This window comes from Lepidochelys kempii, chromosome 5 (genome assembly GCF_965140285.1).
Source record: "Lepidochelys kempii isolate rLepKem1 chromosome 5, rLepKem1.hap1, whole genome shotgun sequence".
NCBI lineage: Eukaryota > Metazoa > Chordata > Testudines > Cheloniidae > Lepidochelys > Lepidochelys kempii.
Genome location: NC_136384.1, coordinates 100,957,963 through 100,974,080, shown reverse-complemented (window position 1 = coordinate 100,974,080; position 16,118 = coordinate 100,957,963). Strand labels below are relative to the sequence as shown.

The window sequence follows — 16,118 nt, the reverse complement described above, 5'->3', positions numbered from 1 at the left end:
ATTTTAATACCTGATAGACATATTTGACTCTTTTCCCTTGACGCAAATAAGTATAAAGCATCCCACAGTTTATATATCTGGATCCTGGGTTTGCAACATGCAGTCCTGAAGTGAAACGATCACACTTATTTCATGATTGATAAACACCAGGTGCTGGAATATATATATATATTTCTCATGTACCTTGGGAAACATCACAGGCTTCAAATAACGAGGAGCTGGCGGGACATTTAATTACCTAACTCTAAACTGATTCTTATATTCGTGTAAAAATTCTATCTGTCCTTTGCCTTGTGATATCACAGCTTGAGCAGCAGAATTAATATTTAATTCTATTTAATTTTGGGGCTATACCTCAGAAGCAGAGGGAAGAACAGTCTCACAAATAAAGAGGCACTCTTTTTGTTAGCATACAAACAACATCCATTGCCCTAGTTGTACCTTGTTGTACTGTGGACTTTCACTATAGGTTTATACAGCTCTGGGATTTTCCGCTCAATCATTGGCCTAAGGTTCTCTTTCAGCTTGCTATAGTTCTTTCTGAGTTCCAGCTGATACTCCCGCTGATCTGCAGTAATAAGGCGCTTGTTTTTCTCCACTGCTTCACCGCATCTGTTCTCAAAATAAAGATTAAAAAACACATTGGTTAATTCTGACAAACACTTCAAAATTATATTATAGTGGGTTTGTGTTAAATAAAGCAAGATTTCCGCCTGTCAGATTATTTGTTGCCAGACTCACAGTCCTCTGGTCATGATTTTACCATTCATTAGATATTAAAAATACATGAGGGAAATAAACACATTTCAATGACCATCGTGACACCAGATTAAATTTGTGCTGGAGTAAATGGATGCATCTCCAATGGAAGTCAGTGAAGTTGCATTTATACTCGCATCTCAATGTGCATGCACACACGACTAGATGGTTAAACATTTGACAGTGTGAGCATGCAGAATAAGATTTGCATGCATATTGGGCAATACACTCTCAAAGCAAGCATGCACATCTGCATACATGCAAATGTGCCTGCCTTCCAGGGCTGGTTGAAAAGTTTGTCATGGAACAGTTTTCTGCCAGAAAATGCTGAGTCAACAAATTTGAGAGACAAGTACGAATGTATCAATTTAAACAAAATTTGACAAAAAGTTAACAAAGCACTTTGTTTTAACATTTCCAAAACAAAGTTCTTTAGAATTCTTGTTTTCTGGGAAATTTCAACTTTTCATTCTGATTCGGGCTGAAAGGAAACTTCAAAATGTTGAAATTTTCCGCTGAATGGAAATTCCGAGTTTCAATTGACTAATAACTATATACATAGCTGCAGGAAGTATGGGTTTGGGGGGTGCCTCAGCACCCCCAGGTTTTAGATGGGTCTCCACTCCTGGCCCCGTGCCCGGGTGTCCCATCTGCTGGCCCCATGCCTGGGGCTCCAGTCCTAGCCCCGAATGCGGGGTCCCTGCTGCCAGCCCTGCTCCCAGAGCTCCGCAGCTGCCCCCCAGCTGTGGCCCCAGCCTCGGCCGTATCCCCCCCTCCCAGAGCCATGGCCCTGCTCCTGGCCCCAACTCTAGGAGGTGCGGGGGGCGCAGACAGGGGTAAGGGGGGGGCACAGCATTCCCACTCTAAAAAATGTTCCAGCACCACTGCCTATATATGGTGTGAAAATCTAGCTCCTGATGTTTACTGCATTGATTTGTATTACGAATGACATTAACATGGCTACAGTTCCACACTCCAGCTTCAACAGATCTTCAATTAGTTTTCCTTTCACTCACCTCATTATAAATTCTTTGAAGCATAATCTCAGCTTGTTGTGATGTCGGTAAAGTTTTGGGTCTGCTGGAATTTCCGCCAGGAACACTTGGGCTACCTCTAGTGGTCCCTTATAGGAATAACACAGTATATTACAAAACATATATTTCCTGCATTAACTGAAAAGGAAGCACAAAACTGATTTATTTGGTTAGAGTGTGTTTGGTTTTTTTTTATTTCACTGCTGGAGTGACAAAAAAAATTTGTATGTTGACATTGTAGCAGGAAGCTGCCCTTTTAAGGGTTTTCCCTGACCGTGTTGCATTAATCACTGCTTCCTTGCCACCCTTTCTTTTCTTTGTCAATCAAAGGTTAGGCCAACATATTCTGTTCTGTTCTACTTTTGTCCATCATCCCCTATTGCCATTGATTCCTCTGTGAAAAGAAAATGGATTATCTCCATCTGGAAAGGAGTGAGCAGGGACTTTCCTACTGCCAAACTAGTTTACATGGAAGATGCACAGTGATGGGTGGCAATACAAAACTGCTAGCATAGACGGATAAGAACATGAAAAGAATGTTTTTTCCACAGTACAAAATAGCACGTTCCTATAAGGAGTTCAATCTGGTGGCGGGTTTGGTGGCAGGAGCATTGGTAGGAAATGAAGGGACTAGGGTCTAATTAGCAGGGGTAATCAATTTATTTTTTATCAAGATCAAAATTTCTTGGTCAAGGTATAGTCAAGGTCCAGACTCCAGAGAAAATAATACAAAAATAATAGCAATAATGATAATAAGAAGTAAATAAAAAAATTTTGTGGTCCATTGAAAGCAACTGGCGGTCCGTATTTGGCCCGCAGTCCACCTATTGACTACCCTTGGATTAGGGGAACCAAGTTCTGCTGAGGCATGGTTAGGGCCTTGCTTTTTTCCTCTTAGTTTGTCTTCATAGTGTTTGGTTTTTGTTAAGGAGTGGGTGTTGTAATAAACTTCAGTTGAATGTTGTGGGGCTTTTGGGGGTACTTTCTTGCATGCTAAGAGTTCTGGGATTCTGGTGGCCCCCCACCAGAGAGATTTACTCCTGAGTATTCCCTTAAATGAATGAAGTTGATGGGATGGTTAGTACTCTTGTGAAGGAAAAATCTCTCTAAAGATGAGTCAATTCAGTGTGAGTAACTGCTTAGAGGTTCAAATGCATAGCCACACATTAGCTGCGCTCTCTGAATCCACTGCAACTGCAAAATTGGGCTGTAAATGTAATGGGAAGAGGCTGGTGTGAGAGATTCAATATTTTTTGCTTCCATTTGGGATGAAGAATCCCTGTCTCTTAACATTTTAGCACTTCTGTTTTGGGTCAGAATGAGGAAATGCAAAGATTTACAAAAATAAATCATGGTAGGTAAAAAGTTATCCTGATTTTTCTGAACTTCAGAAAAAAAACGTTTGCCCATCCCTAGTGGTTAGTCTGCAAAGATGAACCACAGAGGACAGAGTTCAAAGGGGTATCTGTAAGTAATCAGTCTGATTGGAAGTACTCTCACAAATGCAAGACAAAAAGAGGTGGAAGAAAGCACACTGGGGAAAAAAGAAACATGCCAAAGGCTGTGCAGAAGATACATTATTTTGCTGAGCTTGACCTTTACCTGATTTACAGTGGCTCCAACAGAACCCTGCAGCACCATCTGGAGCATTTTGGCATCTGGTGGCTCCTGGTTCGTTGCAACAGCCAGTTCTAGTGTCTTCTTCTGCATGTCTTCAATAGCAACTTCAATTGGGGTTAAAATGAACTGATACAACGTAAGGATAGATGCATTATTATGTGAGTAATACTTGTATTACAGTTGTTACAGGCATTGCAGCTGAGGGAAGCTGTTTTTGTGCTGGGTCACAGCCAGGGTGGTCAAAACCAAGACAGGGCCAGATTAACCCTTTGTGGGCCTGGCGCCAAACATATTTGTGGGCCCCCATGTAGTTGTTATGGGTCCTTTCCAAGTGTGGGCCCGGTGTGATGGTGCTCCTGGTGCCATAGTAAATACGGTATTGCCGGGATAGGGATGAAAACATTTATTCAGAGTAAGATATTTGAAGCCACACTTGACTGTGACCTCCACTCAGCCCATAGAGAACAAATTGGGCTAGCATCAATGTACCCAGAATATTCTTGATTTGGTTTGTGTGGGAGGGGCTTGTTTGTTAGTTTTGTCTTTTTTGTTTAAACACTCAGGGCCTGCTTGGGGCCCTGAACACAAGTGCTTAATTAGCATACTTATGAGCCATATTTAGCAATCAGTAGTGTTGCATCTGCATCTCCCCACCACCTCCTAAAGTTATGTTTAGTACATACATTTTTTGAAAGCTGCATTTTCTACTTTGGTACAATACTGTTTATAAAACTTTTTTAAAAGTTAGTTTCTTTAGCCTATTTTTCCCTTTGCCTCACCACTCCTCATGGCTGCAAGTGAATCAGTAATATTACTGGGGAGGAGTGTGGGGAGGAAAATTGCTGGTGCCCATCTTTTGCAGGGAGAAAAGGCCACTGAGAGACACACACACATTTTACCACAAAGGATACCGCAATCCAGCCTCAAGACCCTACCCCAACCTTCACACCTGGGCTTTCCCCCTGTCCTCCTACTGTCCCCACCCCACACAAGTAACCCCTACCCTCACACAAAAGCTCTCCTGAATCTCCCTGCTACTGGCCACCTCCCCACTTTCACCCCAGGGCTGTCACCTCCCTCCCTTCTACTGACCCCCCCCCTACAGAGCTAATCCCCATCTTCAACCCAGACTCTCCCATCCCTCTAATATCACTCAAACCAGCCAAAGTTAACCTCTGTAAATTCTGGGTCAAATCCATACACCAGTGAAGACAATGGAAGGATGTCAGTGGGCTTTGGATCAAGTCCTATATCTGCATTTAGTTTGATTCTAGGTTATTGGCTTCCTGGCTAACATAGTCACTGTGCTTCCTATTTTTACAAAGCTGCTTCTATCTGGAGTAGTTCCTCCACCCCAACACTAAGTCAGGTTTAGCAAACAGCCTGGTCTTTGATGACAGGGAAGTATAGCTGAAAATAGGACTCTCCTCTCGTTCCTGTCACACCTCTTCTGCCATTAGCCTTACAATTGGGATGCTATGTGGAACACCCGTCTCCCCAATGCTCCAGATGCCAGCAGAAGCATGCATTCATGCATCCGTTGACCTAATCTACGGCATTTCTATAGTGCCAGTCAGTGTACAATTTAACAGAAATGTAAACTTTCCTCACCCAGCACGGAGCTTGAAATCATCCCCTTCCAACAACACCCTCAATCCCTATCTAATGGCTGAACTCCATACTCAAATTCACAGCTCTCACAAAGATGTCCATTACCTCTTCCTTTTGAATGACGTTGATTCTGGTTTTGACATAGGGGAAGGCATGCATTGTGGTTAGGATAGTATTCCTCTTGTACTGTTCACTCAGATCCCCCCTGGGGCGACCATCCATGGTGAAAGGGGTGGTGTACATGAAACGCCGGAGGCTGAAGTTCTTCTCAAAGTAGGTCACCCTGTCTTTCATCTCATACTCATCAAAATAGGGCTCCACAAATGTAATTTGTATGTAGGCCTGGAGGAGAGGGAAGGAAAAATCTTTGTTTTAATGCCAAGACAAATAAATGGAATGCAGGAAATATCATGGAGCCTCACAGTGAGCTGGCATGTACTAGACGAGCACACGGGCTATGGTTTGTTTATTATTAATTTGCTCTCACACACAGCAGGACCTCTCTGATTCTACCACAGCTGCAATGGCCTCATGTTGTCCAGAACCTGCTCAGAGGCCTCTGCGTTCTGTATCTCCACTTTCCTTTCCCTCACTTTGCGTCTGTACCATGCCCCTTCAAGTAATTTGTTACTGACCTCAATGGGGCAGGACTGGACTACCTAGGCGCTGAATATACCCTTGTGAAACCCTGCTGACTTAAATGAAGTTGCAATGGTGTGAGAGGAGAATTTGGCCCATTATGGGTTTAACCATTTGATTGAAACATACCAAAGAAAACTCACATGTTGGCCTCTAGGCAGTGACTGTATGTTTTCCAATCAAGATTGCCCATCGACTTTATTTTGGGGTTGGGGCGGGGGAGAAGTACTAAAGAAATCAAAATTCAGAACAGACAACACAAGTCTTATTTTTTCCACTCGTGTACCTTTTTTACTAATGTCAGCTCAATATAAACTAAGGAAAACAAGCACAGAAAGAAAAGAAAAAAAAGAAAAATGGAAACCACAAATATTAAACAAAAAATTGAAGGGGGAATAGATATAGTTTGCCACTATGCCCTGGAAAGTGATCAGGATTTCCTATCGTCATAATATGCTTATTCTGAACTCCGCACTGGCTGCAGATCTAATTCCAGGTGAACTTCAGTGTCTTAGTCTAAATAGAAAAGGATCTGGCTGTCTCAGAGACTGCCTCTTACTCCACGCTCAAGTCTTGTCTATGTATCTTAGGTACTTATCTGACCACCTAACAATCTTTAATGTATTTATCAACACCCCTGTGTAATGTTATCATTCCCATGGCACAGAAAGGGAATTGAGGCACCATGAAGCTAAGTGACTTTGCCCACAGTCACCTAGGAAGTCTGTAGTACAGCAGGGACTTGAACCCAGATCTCCAAAGTCCTAGGCTAGTGCCCCTAGCCAATGGACCATCCTTCCTCCCCTCTTGTGATGACTCTCTTCGTATTGCATTCTGAAGTCTATTACTCTGTTCCCAGGAGCTCTTATGTAGCACTGTCCATCTAGAGCTCACAGGTGCTAGTGCCTTTTATATTTGGAGAAACTGAAGCACTGAGGGGTGAAGTCCAGAGTCACACAGCAGGTCAGCTGCAGAGCAAGGAGGGACAGAGATCAGGGTGTCTGATTTACAGTCCAGTGCCCTATTCACTGGACCACGTTGCCACCCCAGGTTGTTTTATGATAGCTTTGGACATCAAATATGGACACACACACATCTCAGCTTTACTCATTGTCTGAGTCAGCATTAAGGTCTCACAGGCAGCTCCGCGCTCTCCTTTTTTTCAATCACTCAGTGCTCAGTTCTGTTCGCAGGACATGAATAGCTGGGCTAATACCTTCCGTACCTTATTGGGATGCAGCTTGCTTTTGTCTACAGGAGTGGAGTCTTTAATAACCTCCACAGCATCCTCCCCAAAGCACTGACCATAAAACCCCTGAAAAGGACAAAAATAATTATTCAGAGATGATTTTACCCATCCCCAATGCAATGCAAGTCATCTGTGCTGCTCTGATCAAGACCAGGAGTTGTGATAAGTTCTGGATTCAATGCAATAAGTAGGCTACAGTAAGGGTTAAAGTCTGCAGAGGCCTAGACACCTTACAGATGAAGTCCCAACACTGAATTGTTAAGTAAAAGGCAGAGTTCCAGCAAATGAGGGGGGAAACGTGAGGAATCTGTCATTGCTGCCCTAAGCAAAAGTTCAAAAGGATTCAAAACAAAACTCACATCCCCTCAGGTTAAGTCCCTGAATTCCTTATACAGGGAGGGACGCCAGCCACCTCAAGAATGGGACCACAGGGTAATGAAAACTCTGACATTACATCAACCTGCTGTAAAAGGGGCGGCAATCCAAGATATCAGATACAAAGACAGAATGATCTGAGATATAGATCAACTTGATTGACTTTTGTACATTACCATTACAGCTGCTGTGCTGTGACTTCTTTATTCACCCCCGTATTTTCTTAGAAAGCATAACACGAAGCAGGAAGTTATACAACTATGATCTCTTTACCTCAAGTCTGTGAGAAATCTCAGGAAGTTTAGTAATTGCAGGCTCTTTATAAACAAATTCCTGTTCATCTAAGTCCCCAAATTTGGATCCATAGAAACCAACACGGAAGTAAGTTCCAAACATTCGCTTTTGACCCTGATTGATAAAGGGGGGGAAAAGTTTATATTTAGCTTTTCTTTCCTTAAATATAATCCAGTTGTTATGTCTTATTCATCTGATTTATACATGAGGAACCCCATGGACCTTAGGTTTGTCCACATTTCAGAGCAAAATATGGCCCTATATAATATCACCTAGTTTAACATAGCACAGTTCAATTTCCTATTAGGAAAAAAAAAAAACTATAAAAGTTAAAAGGGGCACCGTTGGTTCAAATTTGGCTCAAAGTCTAGGTTTTGTATGAACTCACTTTTGCAAATCTAAAACAATAGAAATATTTCTTTTAAAAAAATTCCAGTGGAATCATTTTAAAAACAAACATTAATCAACATTCAAGTATTTGCAACTCTCAAAACTTTGTAGTATTGTAAAAGTCCACAAGAACCTGAAAGTGACTAGAAACAAAACTGACTGATCTATTTTCATTGTCCAAACCAAGAGAAATACAGAAACAACATGAATACTGAAAAGTAAATTAGGTTTTACAATTCTTCTGTTTTTGGAATCTAAGGCACAAGTAACATTGGCAAGAAAATTGTTTTTCTTTTTGAATGTGTATGGCCAAACGTAATCATGCCTGCTTTCACCTGATCTAAATTTTACCTGTGATCTTTTTTAACCCCTGTGTCCCTTTAAAATATTTTGAATGTTCTGTTAATCTCTTTGTATACATGTTGTTTATAATCCTCTCCCATGTCTCTCTGAGTCATTATGTTTCTCTTCAGTGTAGACTGTCCTTAATAGGCAAGATCTAAATTACAATAACATGTAGTCCAAAGCAGATGGAAACTCAGGTTAGAGGAAGGAAGTGCTCCCGTTTGGTTTGTATGGTTTTATCATCATCATCCCATAAGCAAACACTGCAGCACAGCAACACACAACTTGCTCATAGAGAACCAGCAGTAGCAGGTACCTTGTTAATAATGCTGTCGAAGGCTTTTTGAAGCTTGCTGTGCGTAGAGGTAAGCTTCCTGAAGTCTCGATGTGCTTCCAGTATGGGGATGACAATTTTGTAGACCTCATTCACAGTTTCGTACAATCCCCCCTTGTAAGAGGAAATTAAAAAAAGGAAAGAAATTGAGTTTTCATGCACTATATAAAGAGATTGGATCTTCACTACAGGCATTGTAGGATGAGTTATTTTATAAGATCATTTTTCTGATATGATGCCTGTTTTAGCTTTTAAAAATCAGTAAAGTGATTATGAGCCTACAGGAGTATAATTTTATTACCATGTATTAATTTAGTAAAATGTCTTACCAAACATCCACAAAGCTCCTTAACGACGTATACATGTGCTGAGTTGGACGGAGTTTAACTACATGACTCCCCTTAAAGTAAATGTGATTTGTGAGGCTAAACTCTGGCTGTGCTCTGTATGAAAGTATATGGGTAACTCCTAGGGTCTACAGTCTATGCAGTAATATGAAGGTCTTTTTCAAATTTACTATATCAGGATTATACCAGAGGGCTCAGTTCACCAAATTGCAAGCCCCAAGCAGTGATCAGTCTGCCTGCAGCTGGGGCACAGCAATCCCCCCTCCAGAAGTGGGCATGGCCAGCCTGGGAGCCAGTACTGGTGGGTGTCCTACAGGAGCCTCGGCAGAACGTTAAACTTGCCATTCCCCAGGGATAAGTCCCCACTCCATGCATCTACCACTGAGGGCACAAGAAGTGAAAACTGCACTCCCTTGCACTTACAGGAGTGAGTCTGACCCAATGGCCAAAATCGTCCCTGGGGTAACTCCAGTATCTTCAGCACAGTCATACAGGGATGAATTTGGCCCGCCCTGTCTATTCACTCACCGTGCTGAAGAGCTCTGCAGCTTGTTCCAGCAGCCCCACCAGGCCGCTCTCAGAGAAATACCTCCCAGAACATATCCCATCCTCATCTGGAGACAAAATATCATCCGAAACAGCGGATTCTTCCAGCACATTGGAGGAAATATTCTGAAATAGATCACAACAGAGACTGCCACAGGGCATGGAAACCAAAACCAACAGACTATCACAGAGGCACACCCTGCAACAGAGATTTTTCACTGACAAGAGCCTTAACACAACAGAAATAAAATAACAGAAGTCCAGCTGCTGGATACAAGGCTACGTTCCATAAAGAAGCTCTTATCACGTCATAAACCCCAGCACAAGAGATCAAAGGGCTTGTCACTAGAATCCCGACTTTTCCCTCCCACCTCAGTATTTTGAAACCAAACTTGCCACCAGTCCCAAAATTCCCTCTGCAGGCAAGAGACTTCCAGGCAGCTGCATTTCAGTGGGGGGTTAAAGGTTTCCATGGTGCTCATTTTCACTCTAACAACTCTTCCCCCTTGTCAGCTGAGCATAATTGCCTCCTCCATAAATCCTTCCAAGCTTAAATTTTCCATGCTTCATATCAGCCCAAAGGTGAATTATTCTGGGGAGTTTGCTAAATGGGTTTTGACTCCACTTATGCAAGTCTGAGAAAGTGCAATGCAGAGGATGTTGCTTTAGAAACCATAATATTGGAATTCTTTTTTACTTATACGTGTTTGATTTCTCAGTCTCAGTGCTCCTTAATGGTATTTTACTGCAGGTAACATATTAGAGCCTGAACCTGAAGGTAAGTTTCCCACTGAAGTCAATTTCTTAATGGAAGATATACTGAATAAAGCCCGCAGGATCAGGCATTTAAGTTTTTTTGGCCTCTTAGTAAAGTCTGGTAAATACTTTGGCATCCATTTGAATGAAAAGCAACATATAAATGCAAAATCATTATAACATTAGCATTGTTAAATTATATGTAAATACACATAAACATAAAGATACCCCAGCATCAGTAGCTTTCAATAGCTGCAACAATTTCTAGCTTTTGTTTTTAATTGAAAACATGTAGTCTCATGTTTTTAACAGAAAGTGACATTTGAACTCCGTCTCAGCTGGAGGAGAATGCCAGCTAGCTGGCAATTTGATTTCGGAACGGCCTTTTTCTAAAATGGCAGAGATCAAGTGCCACTACTATTGATCTGACTTAAAGTTCTGATAGCTCACATCAGTCACTGCACAGGGATACTCATCTCCACTGCAGCTTTATGGGCACATTTTCATAGAGTCTGAGATCAGAAGGGACCACTGTGATCATCTCATCTGTGATAATTTTTCCTTCTCTGTGGGAGAAATTCACTCTGTGCAGAGCACCCATACAAGGCCTGTGTGTAACTTTAGTCCCATTTAAACCCTAACGGGGAGTCCAAAGAACAGAGTGGCCAAAATGGGACTTCAGTGACACACAAAGCCTGTGCTTTCCCTAGCACAAAGGGGAACCTCACCCTATATTATTCATATCAAACATTCATCAGCACTAGAATTTGTTTAATTCTTATACACATTTATTTAAACTGCCAGGATTCAAAAATAATGGGAATTTGGAAGATACGTATAAACTTTTTTTGGCACTTCATTATTAATTCTTTTTTTGGCACTTCATTATTAATTAATTTATATCAGGATAGCCTTTAGAGGCCTCAATCGAGGTTCAGGGCCTCACTGTAATTCAAGCCACACAAAGCAAAAAGCCAATCCCTCAGCCAATCCCTGAGCTAAAGAGTTTACAATCTAGCTAACAAATGTAAAAGCAGCAAAGATCCAGACTAACACGGCTTCCCCTGTGATACCTAACAAATGTATTGCACTTTTCATCCCAGTATCCCAATGTGTTTTCACAGGCTGTTTAGTACTTGGAGTTTAGTACTGTCTTTTATGAGCCCTTTCATGGGAAATTTAAGAGAATTCGGAGCAGTGATTTATTATAAAGGGGAAGCCGAGGAAATTGCAGCCATCAAATTATCTGTTCATTGGCTCTAAATATTTTCCCACAGCCCCTTTCTACTGGCTCAGAACTGTGGTATCTGAGCACCTCTTCTATACATTTCTGTGGTTTGCGTTATCTTTTGAAAAATGTACGCAGGACAACATTCCATTTACTTTGGTCTGCAGCTTTTGTCTTGATCTGCAAGACTTTGGTGTGTCTCCCCACCTTCTATATCTAGGAATTTCACAAATAAGTTAGAGAGAAAGTGGGTGAAGTAATTTCTTTTATTGGCTCAACTTCAGCTGGGGAGAGAGAAAGGCTTTTGAGCTTACACAGCGCTCTTCTTCACCTCTGTGTAAGCTCAAAAGCTTGTCCCTCTCACCAGCAGAAGTTGGTCCAATAAAGATATTACCTCTCCCACCTTGTATCTCTAATACCCTAGGACCAACATGGCTACAACAGCACTGCATACAACAAATAAGTTACTGATTCAGATGATCCTGAATATTTTAGCATCCAGGCAACACTTTGGGTAGCTGTATCCAGTTTCACACTCACATAAGCTGCAGAATTCCAAAGCTCCTGAACTTGCATGATCCTAACAGCAATTTGTTTAATCCTTGGATTAATTAATTTAATTCTGGACATTTAGAGGAGTTTACAGAACAACAGACAAGTTTCAATTCTGAATAGTCTATAATCTCTTTGAGTCACATATACTTAGTTTTCCTTAAGAAAAGCCAACATTTCTAAATAGCACAAACTCAAGGGGCTTGATTCTCATTTATGCAACATACATCCTGGCTCAGGGAATATAAAGTGGCCTTAAAGTAGATGTAAATGTAATTTACGCTCCCTTTGAGTCCCCTTTACTCAGTGTAAAGGGGACTTTGTGTAACTGACAATCAGGCCCAAGATGAATTCTGTTGAAGGAAAGATTTTAAGGTCTACAATGCTAATAAGCTATGTATGTGCATTCTTACAATATACTGTTCTGTCTGGCACAGCATAAAGAGCAAATGTGATGCTACTGGTTAGTATAAGGGGCTGGGCATTGGAATTCAAGACTCTACTAATAATTTTGTGAGGGACCTAGGGAAAGTCATTCAATCTCTCTATGCCTCAGGTTACCCACCTGTAAAATTGGGATAGTACTACTGCTGACCTAACATAATATTTATATACTAATATTTTACATTTTTATAGCACCTGCCATCCAACAGCTCAAAGTATATCACAAACATTTCTTAGATTGTAAGCTCTTTGGCATAGGAAGTGTCTTTTTTACTTTTGTATTTGTACAACACCCAGCACAGTGGGGTCCTGGTCCATGACTGGGGCTCCTAGGTGCTTCAGTAATACAAATAATAATAATAATAAAGCACTTTGAGCTGACAAGTATTCTCATCTTTCTCATTTTAGAGATAAGGAAACAGAAAGCGGTCCAGTGGGTGACTGACCCAAGATCACATAATAAGTATGAGCCCAGGCTCTGAATAAAACCCAGATGGTCTCACCAATCTTGTGCTTTAGCCACAAGATCATCCCTTCCACTCTCAGCCTTACCTCAGAGGCACTGCAAGGCTTAAGTAATGTTTGTAAAGTGCTTGGAGATCCTCACTTGAAAGGCTCAGTAATAATGCCCACCATTTTGCCTTTTTACAGAGCAAACTGAAACCTCAATTCTGCTCAGATAAATGGCTATGTCATTGAGGGGTTTCTGGATCCTTAAGCAAGAATATTTTTTCGTCACCTCTCTACTACAGAGCACTATGGCTCAACTGTCCTTTTTCCAGACATGTATTTTGATGAGAAGAGCAGATCCACCTGGGATGCTTCTAGACACTATTTGATGTTGAAAAAATCAGTGGATTCTAGCTGAGTAAACGAGACAAGATTTCCTACCAAATGATGGTATGGAATACCTTTGGTGTGTCTCCCCACCTTCTATATCTAGGAATTTCACAAATAAGTTAGAGAGAAAGTGGGTGAGGTAATTTCTTTTATTGGCTCAACTTCAGCTGGGGAGAGAGACAGGCTTTTGAGCTTACACGGTGCTCTTCTTCACCTCTGTGTAAGCTCAGGACAACTGTAGAAATCCTAGGTTGGACTGACACTTTTAAGGAGGTCTCTCTTCCATTGGTGCACAGGTAGATAATTCATTTAAATAAATGCTAGTTACTTGTTAAAAAAAGCCACACGTTGGTGAGAAATTAGCCCTTTATGTTTAGAATGTTTCTTGTGCATCTGATTCAATTAATAGGCATGAGTTGCCTACAAATGAGGTGCTTACTTGCTCTATTTTGTGGCTGCTATGTCATTCAGCTACAGACTACACCTTAGACATTTAATGTACCTAAAATTGGAGCTACCCATTCAGTAATAATAATAACTTTCATTCTAAAGTATCCAAAAGTGCTTCAGAATTAGATATCTACCAAATTTTCAGCTACTTCCGGGATGGAAGCATTGTCTAACAGCCTACGGCAAAACTATGAAACAGTTTCAGGTAGGAAGTAAAGTATACAGCTAAAGTATTCAATAAAGTATTCCAGCAGTCTAGCAACAGTTGGTCCCAACTCAGTGTTAAGCAACGAGGTCTGGTGGCAAACTAAGGTCTGGAGAAAAGGGGTACATTATACAACTGTTGAATGTTGCCTTCTAGATAGTCCAGATGTGGATTCAGTTAACTGGCTCTGATTGGTGCCAGGCAACTCCTCCCCAAAGTCACTAGAAGAGTTCCCAGATACAGAAAAAAACGCATATTATTTCTACCTGAAAGCTGACGCTGCCCACTGGCAGGTACTTGTGATCCTCTAGCATGCTCAGGTATTCTGCAACCAGAGCGGCAGCATGGACCAGGCACATGGCTGCCTCAGTGTAGCACTTCTTCTTGGCGTGTTTCTCTGCCATGTTCTGTAGCCAAGTCAGCCTCAAGTCAGGTGATGTCTGATACCCTTTGGCAATTCTAGCAACACAGGTCAAGAAATAGATTTGAATTGGTTTCTTTTCTTTCTTTAAAAAAATACGTATCTATCGTCATAAGTGCTTACAATGTGCATATTGCATCACAAATGAAATTGAAAATTGGCTTATAAAAATCTTTTAAAATGTAGAGAATTGACTGGTGCACGTTGTATGTTACATCATAAGGAAAAAGCTCCTTTTGCCTAAACACTGCACCTGGAGAGCTTGTCAGTAAGAAATACTTGGGGATCTCTCTCAAAACCCCACAGGCCCTTTGTGTTTCCTTCATTTTAATTCATTCAACAGCAGCATGAGAAGGTTTCACCTGTACATGAGATCCATGAGCATCTCTGGATCTTCCTGAAACTCCCTCATTTTCACTGTGTCTGACAAGATACTGTTCAGATTACGTAGCAGCTCCTTCACCTGGAGATACACACACATAAAACCCACACATGCTTCAGGGTTTGATTAAAAGTTCAGCATCAACACAAGATGATTTACTGTTTACTCTATTAACTGTTGGCACAAAGAAAAGTCACAGTGCAGGACTGTGAAGTGCAGGCTTTACCAATCATATTCATTCAGCAAGCAACTAACAGAACAATGACATGGCAAAAGACACACACACACAATAGCTTTATCGAATCAAATCAAACAAGTCCATCTCCTTTTGTTCATGAACTCTATAATACTTATCCCTAAATGGAGTGCAACTTCTGGTTCAGGAAAATTGCAATATAATGTTAAGCAGATGTTTTTGCAATTCTTAGCACCAGATGTTTCATTATCTCACAGTTAGACATGGTGGTTGCTAGTAATGCAGTCACTTCCTTATGAACTGAAAAGAGAGGGATTTTTTTTTAAACTAAGGTTTCCATACATAGCTGTCTTGCTCTGATAATGGGGAAAATGACAGGTTTCAGAGTAGCAGCCGTGTTAGTCTGTATTCGCAAAAAGAAAAGGAGTACTAGTGGCACCGTAGAGACTAACCAATTTATTTGAGCATAAGCTTTCGTGAGCTACAGCATCTGATGAAATGAGCTGTAGCTCACGAAAGCTCATGCTCAAATAAATTGGTTAGTCTCTAAGGTGCCACAAGTCCTCCTTTTCTTTTTGGAAAATGACAGGTTCCCATTTCTCATGACGGTTATGAAATCATCGTGATTTATAAAGCGGGATGCATAAAAGGGGAAATTTGATTAGCCAACATGTGTGCCAAACTGTGAGTGAAACCAGGGTAACTCAAGTGACCAGGAATAATTAGAGATGCTACCTGTATATTTCATTTTAAAATAATATATTCCCTTTATACAGGAACTGTTTGGGTAGTTGGAAGAACTTAAGCTTTCAGTTTCGTAACTCAACCACACAAAGAAGTGCAAATATCCTAACTGCATAACTTCTAGGCTGTTGCCTTTAAAATAAGGTTTGTCATTTTTCACTGACAGCTTTGGGTTTTGGAGGAATGGAGGTAAGTTATGTTTTCAGATTGGCAGTACTATGGTAATGACACAAATTCCAGTCTCAGATACTGTACATGGATGTAGCTCCTTCTGGATTCAAGGGGAATCATGTATACATAGCTCAGAGAAGAATCTAACCTACAGTAAGTTCTACTTGGATCACTGTAAGGTTATCC

General features: G+C 41.1%; 1 protein-coding gene across 1 annotated transcript in view; it reads right to left on the bottom strand.

The window, feature by feature from the left end:
• DOCK8 (dedicator of cytokinesis 8) overlaps positions 1–16,118 on the bottom strand; it is a 132,298-nt gene that overhangs the window by 2,742 nt on the left and 113,438 nt on the right. Inside the window, exons 38-47 of the mRNA XM_073345216.1 lie at positions 14,802–14,902; positions 14,285–14,477; positions 9,526–9,669; positions 8,633–8,764; positions 7,561–7,695; positions 6,889–6,978; positions 5,130–5,366; positions 3,396–3,539; positions 1,776–1,882; positions 442–612 (exon numbers count right to left, since the gene is read on the bottom strand). Coding sequence (XP_073201317.1) covers positions 442–612; positions 1,776–1,882; positions 3,396–3,539; positions 5,130–5,366; positions 6,889–6,978; positions 7,561–7,695; positions 8,633–8,764; positions 9,526–9,669; positions 14,285–14,477; positions 14,802–14,902 — 1,454 coding nt within the window. The remainder of the gene's footprint in view (positions 1–441; positions 613–1,775; positions 1,883–3,395; positions 3,540–5,129; positions 5,367–6,888; positions 6,979–7,560; positions 7,696–8,632; positions 8,765–9,525; positions 9,670–14,284; positions 14,478–14,801; positions 14,903–16,118) is intronic.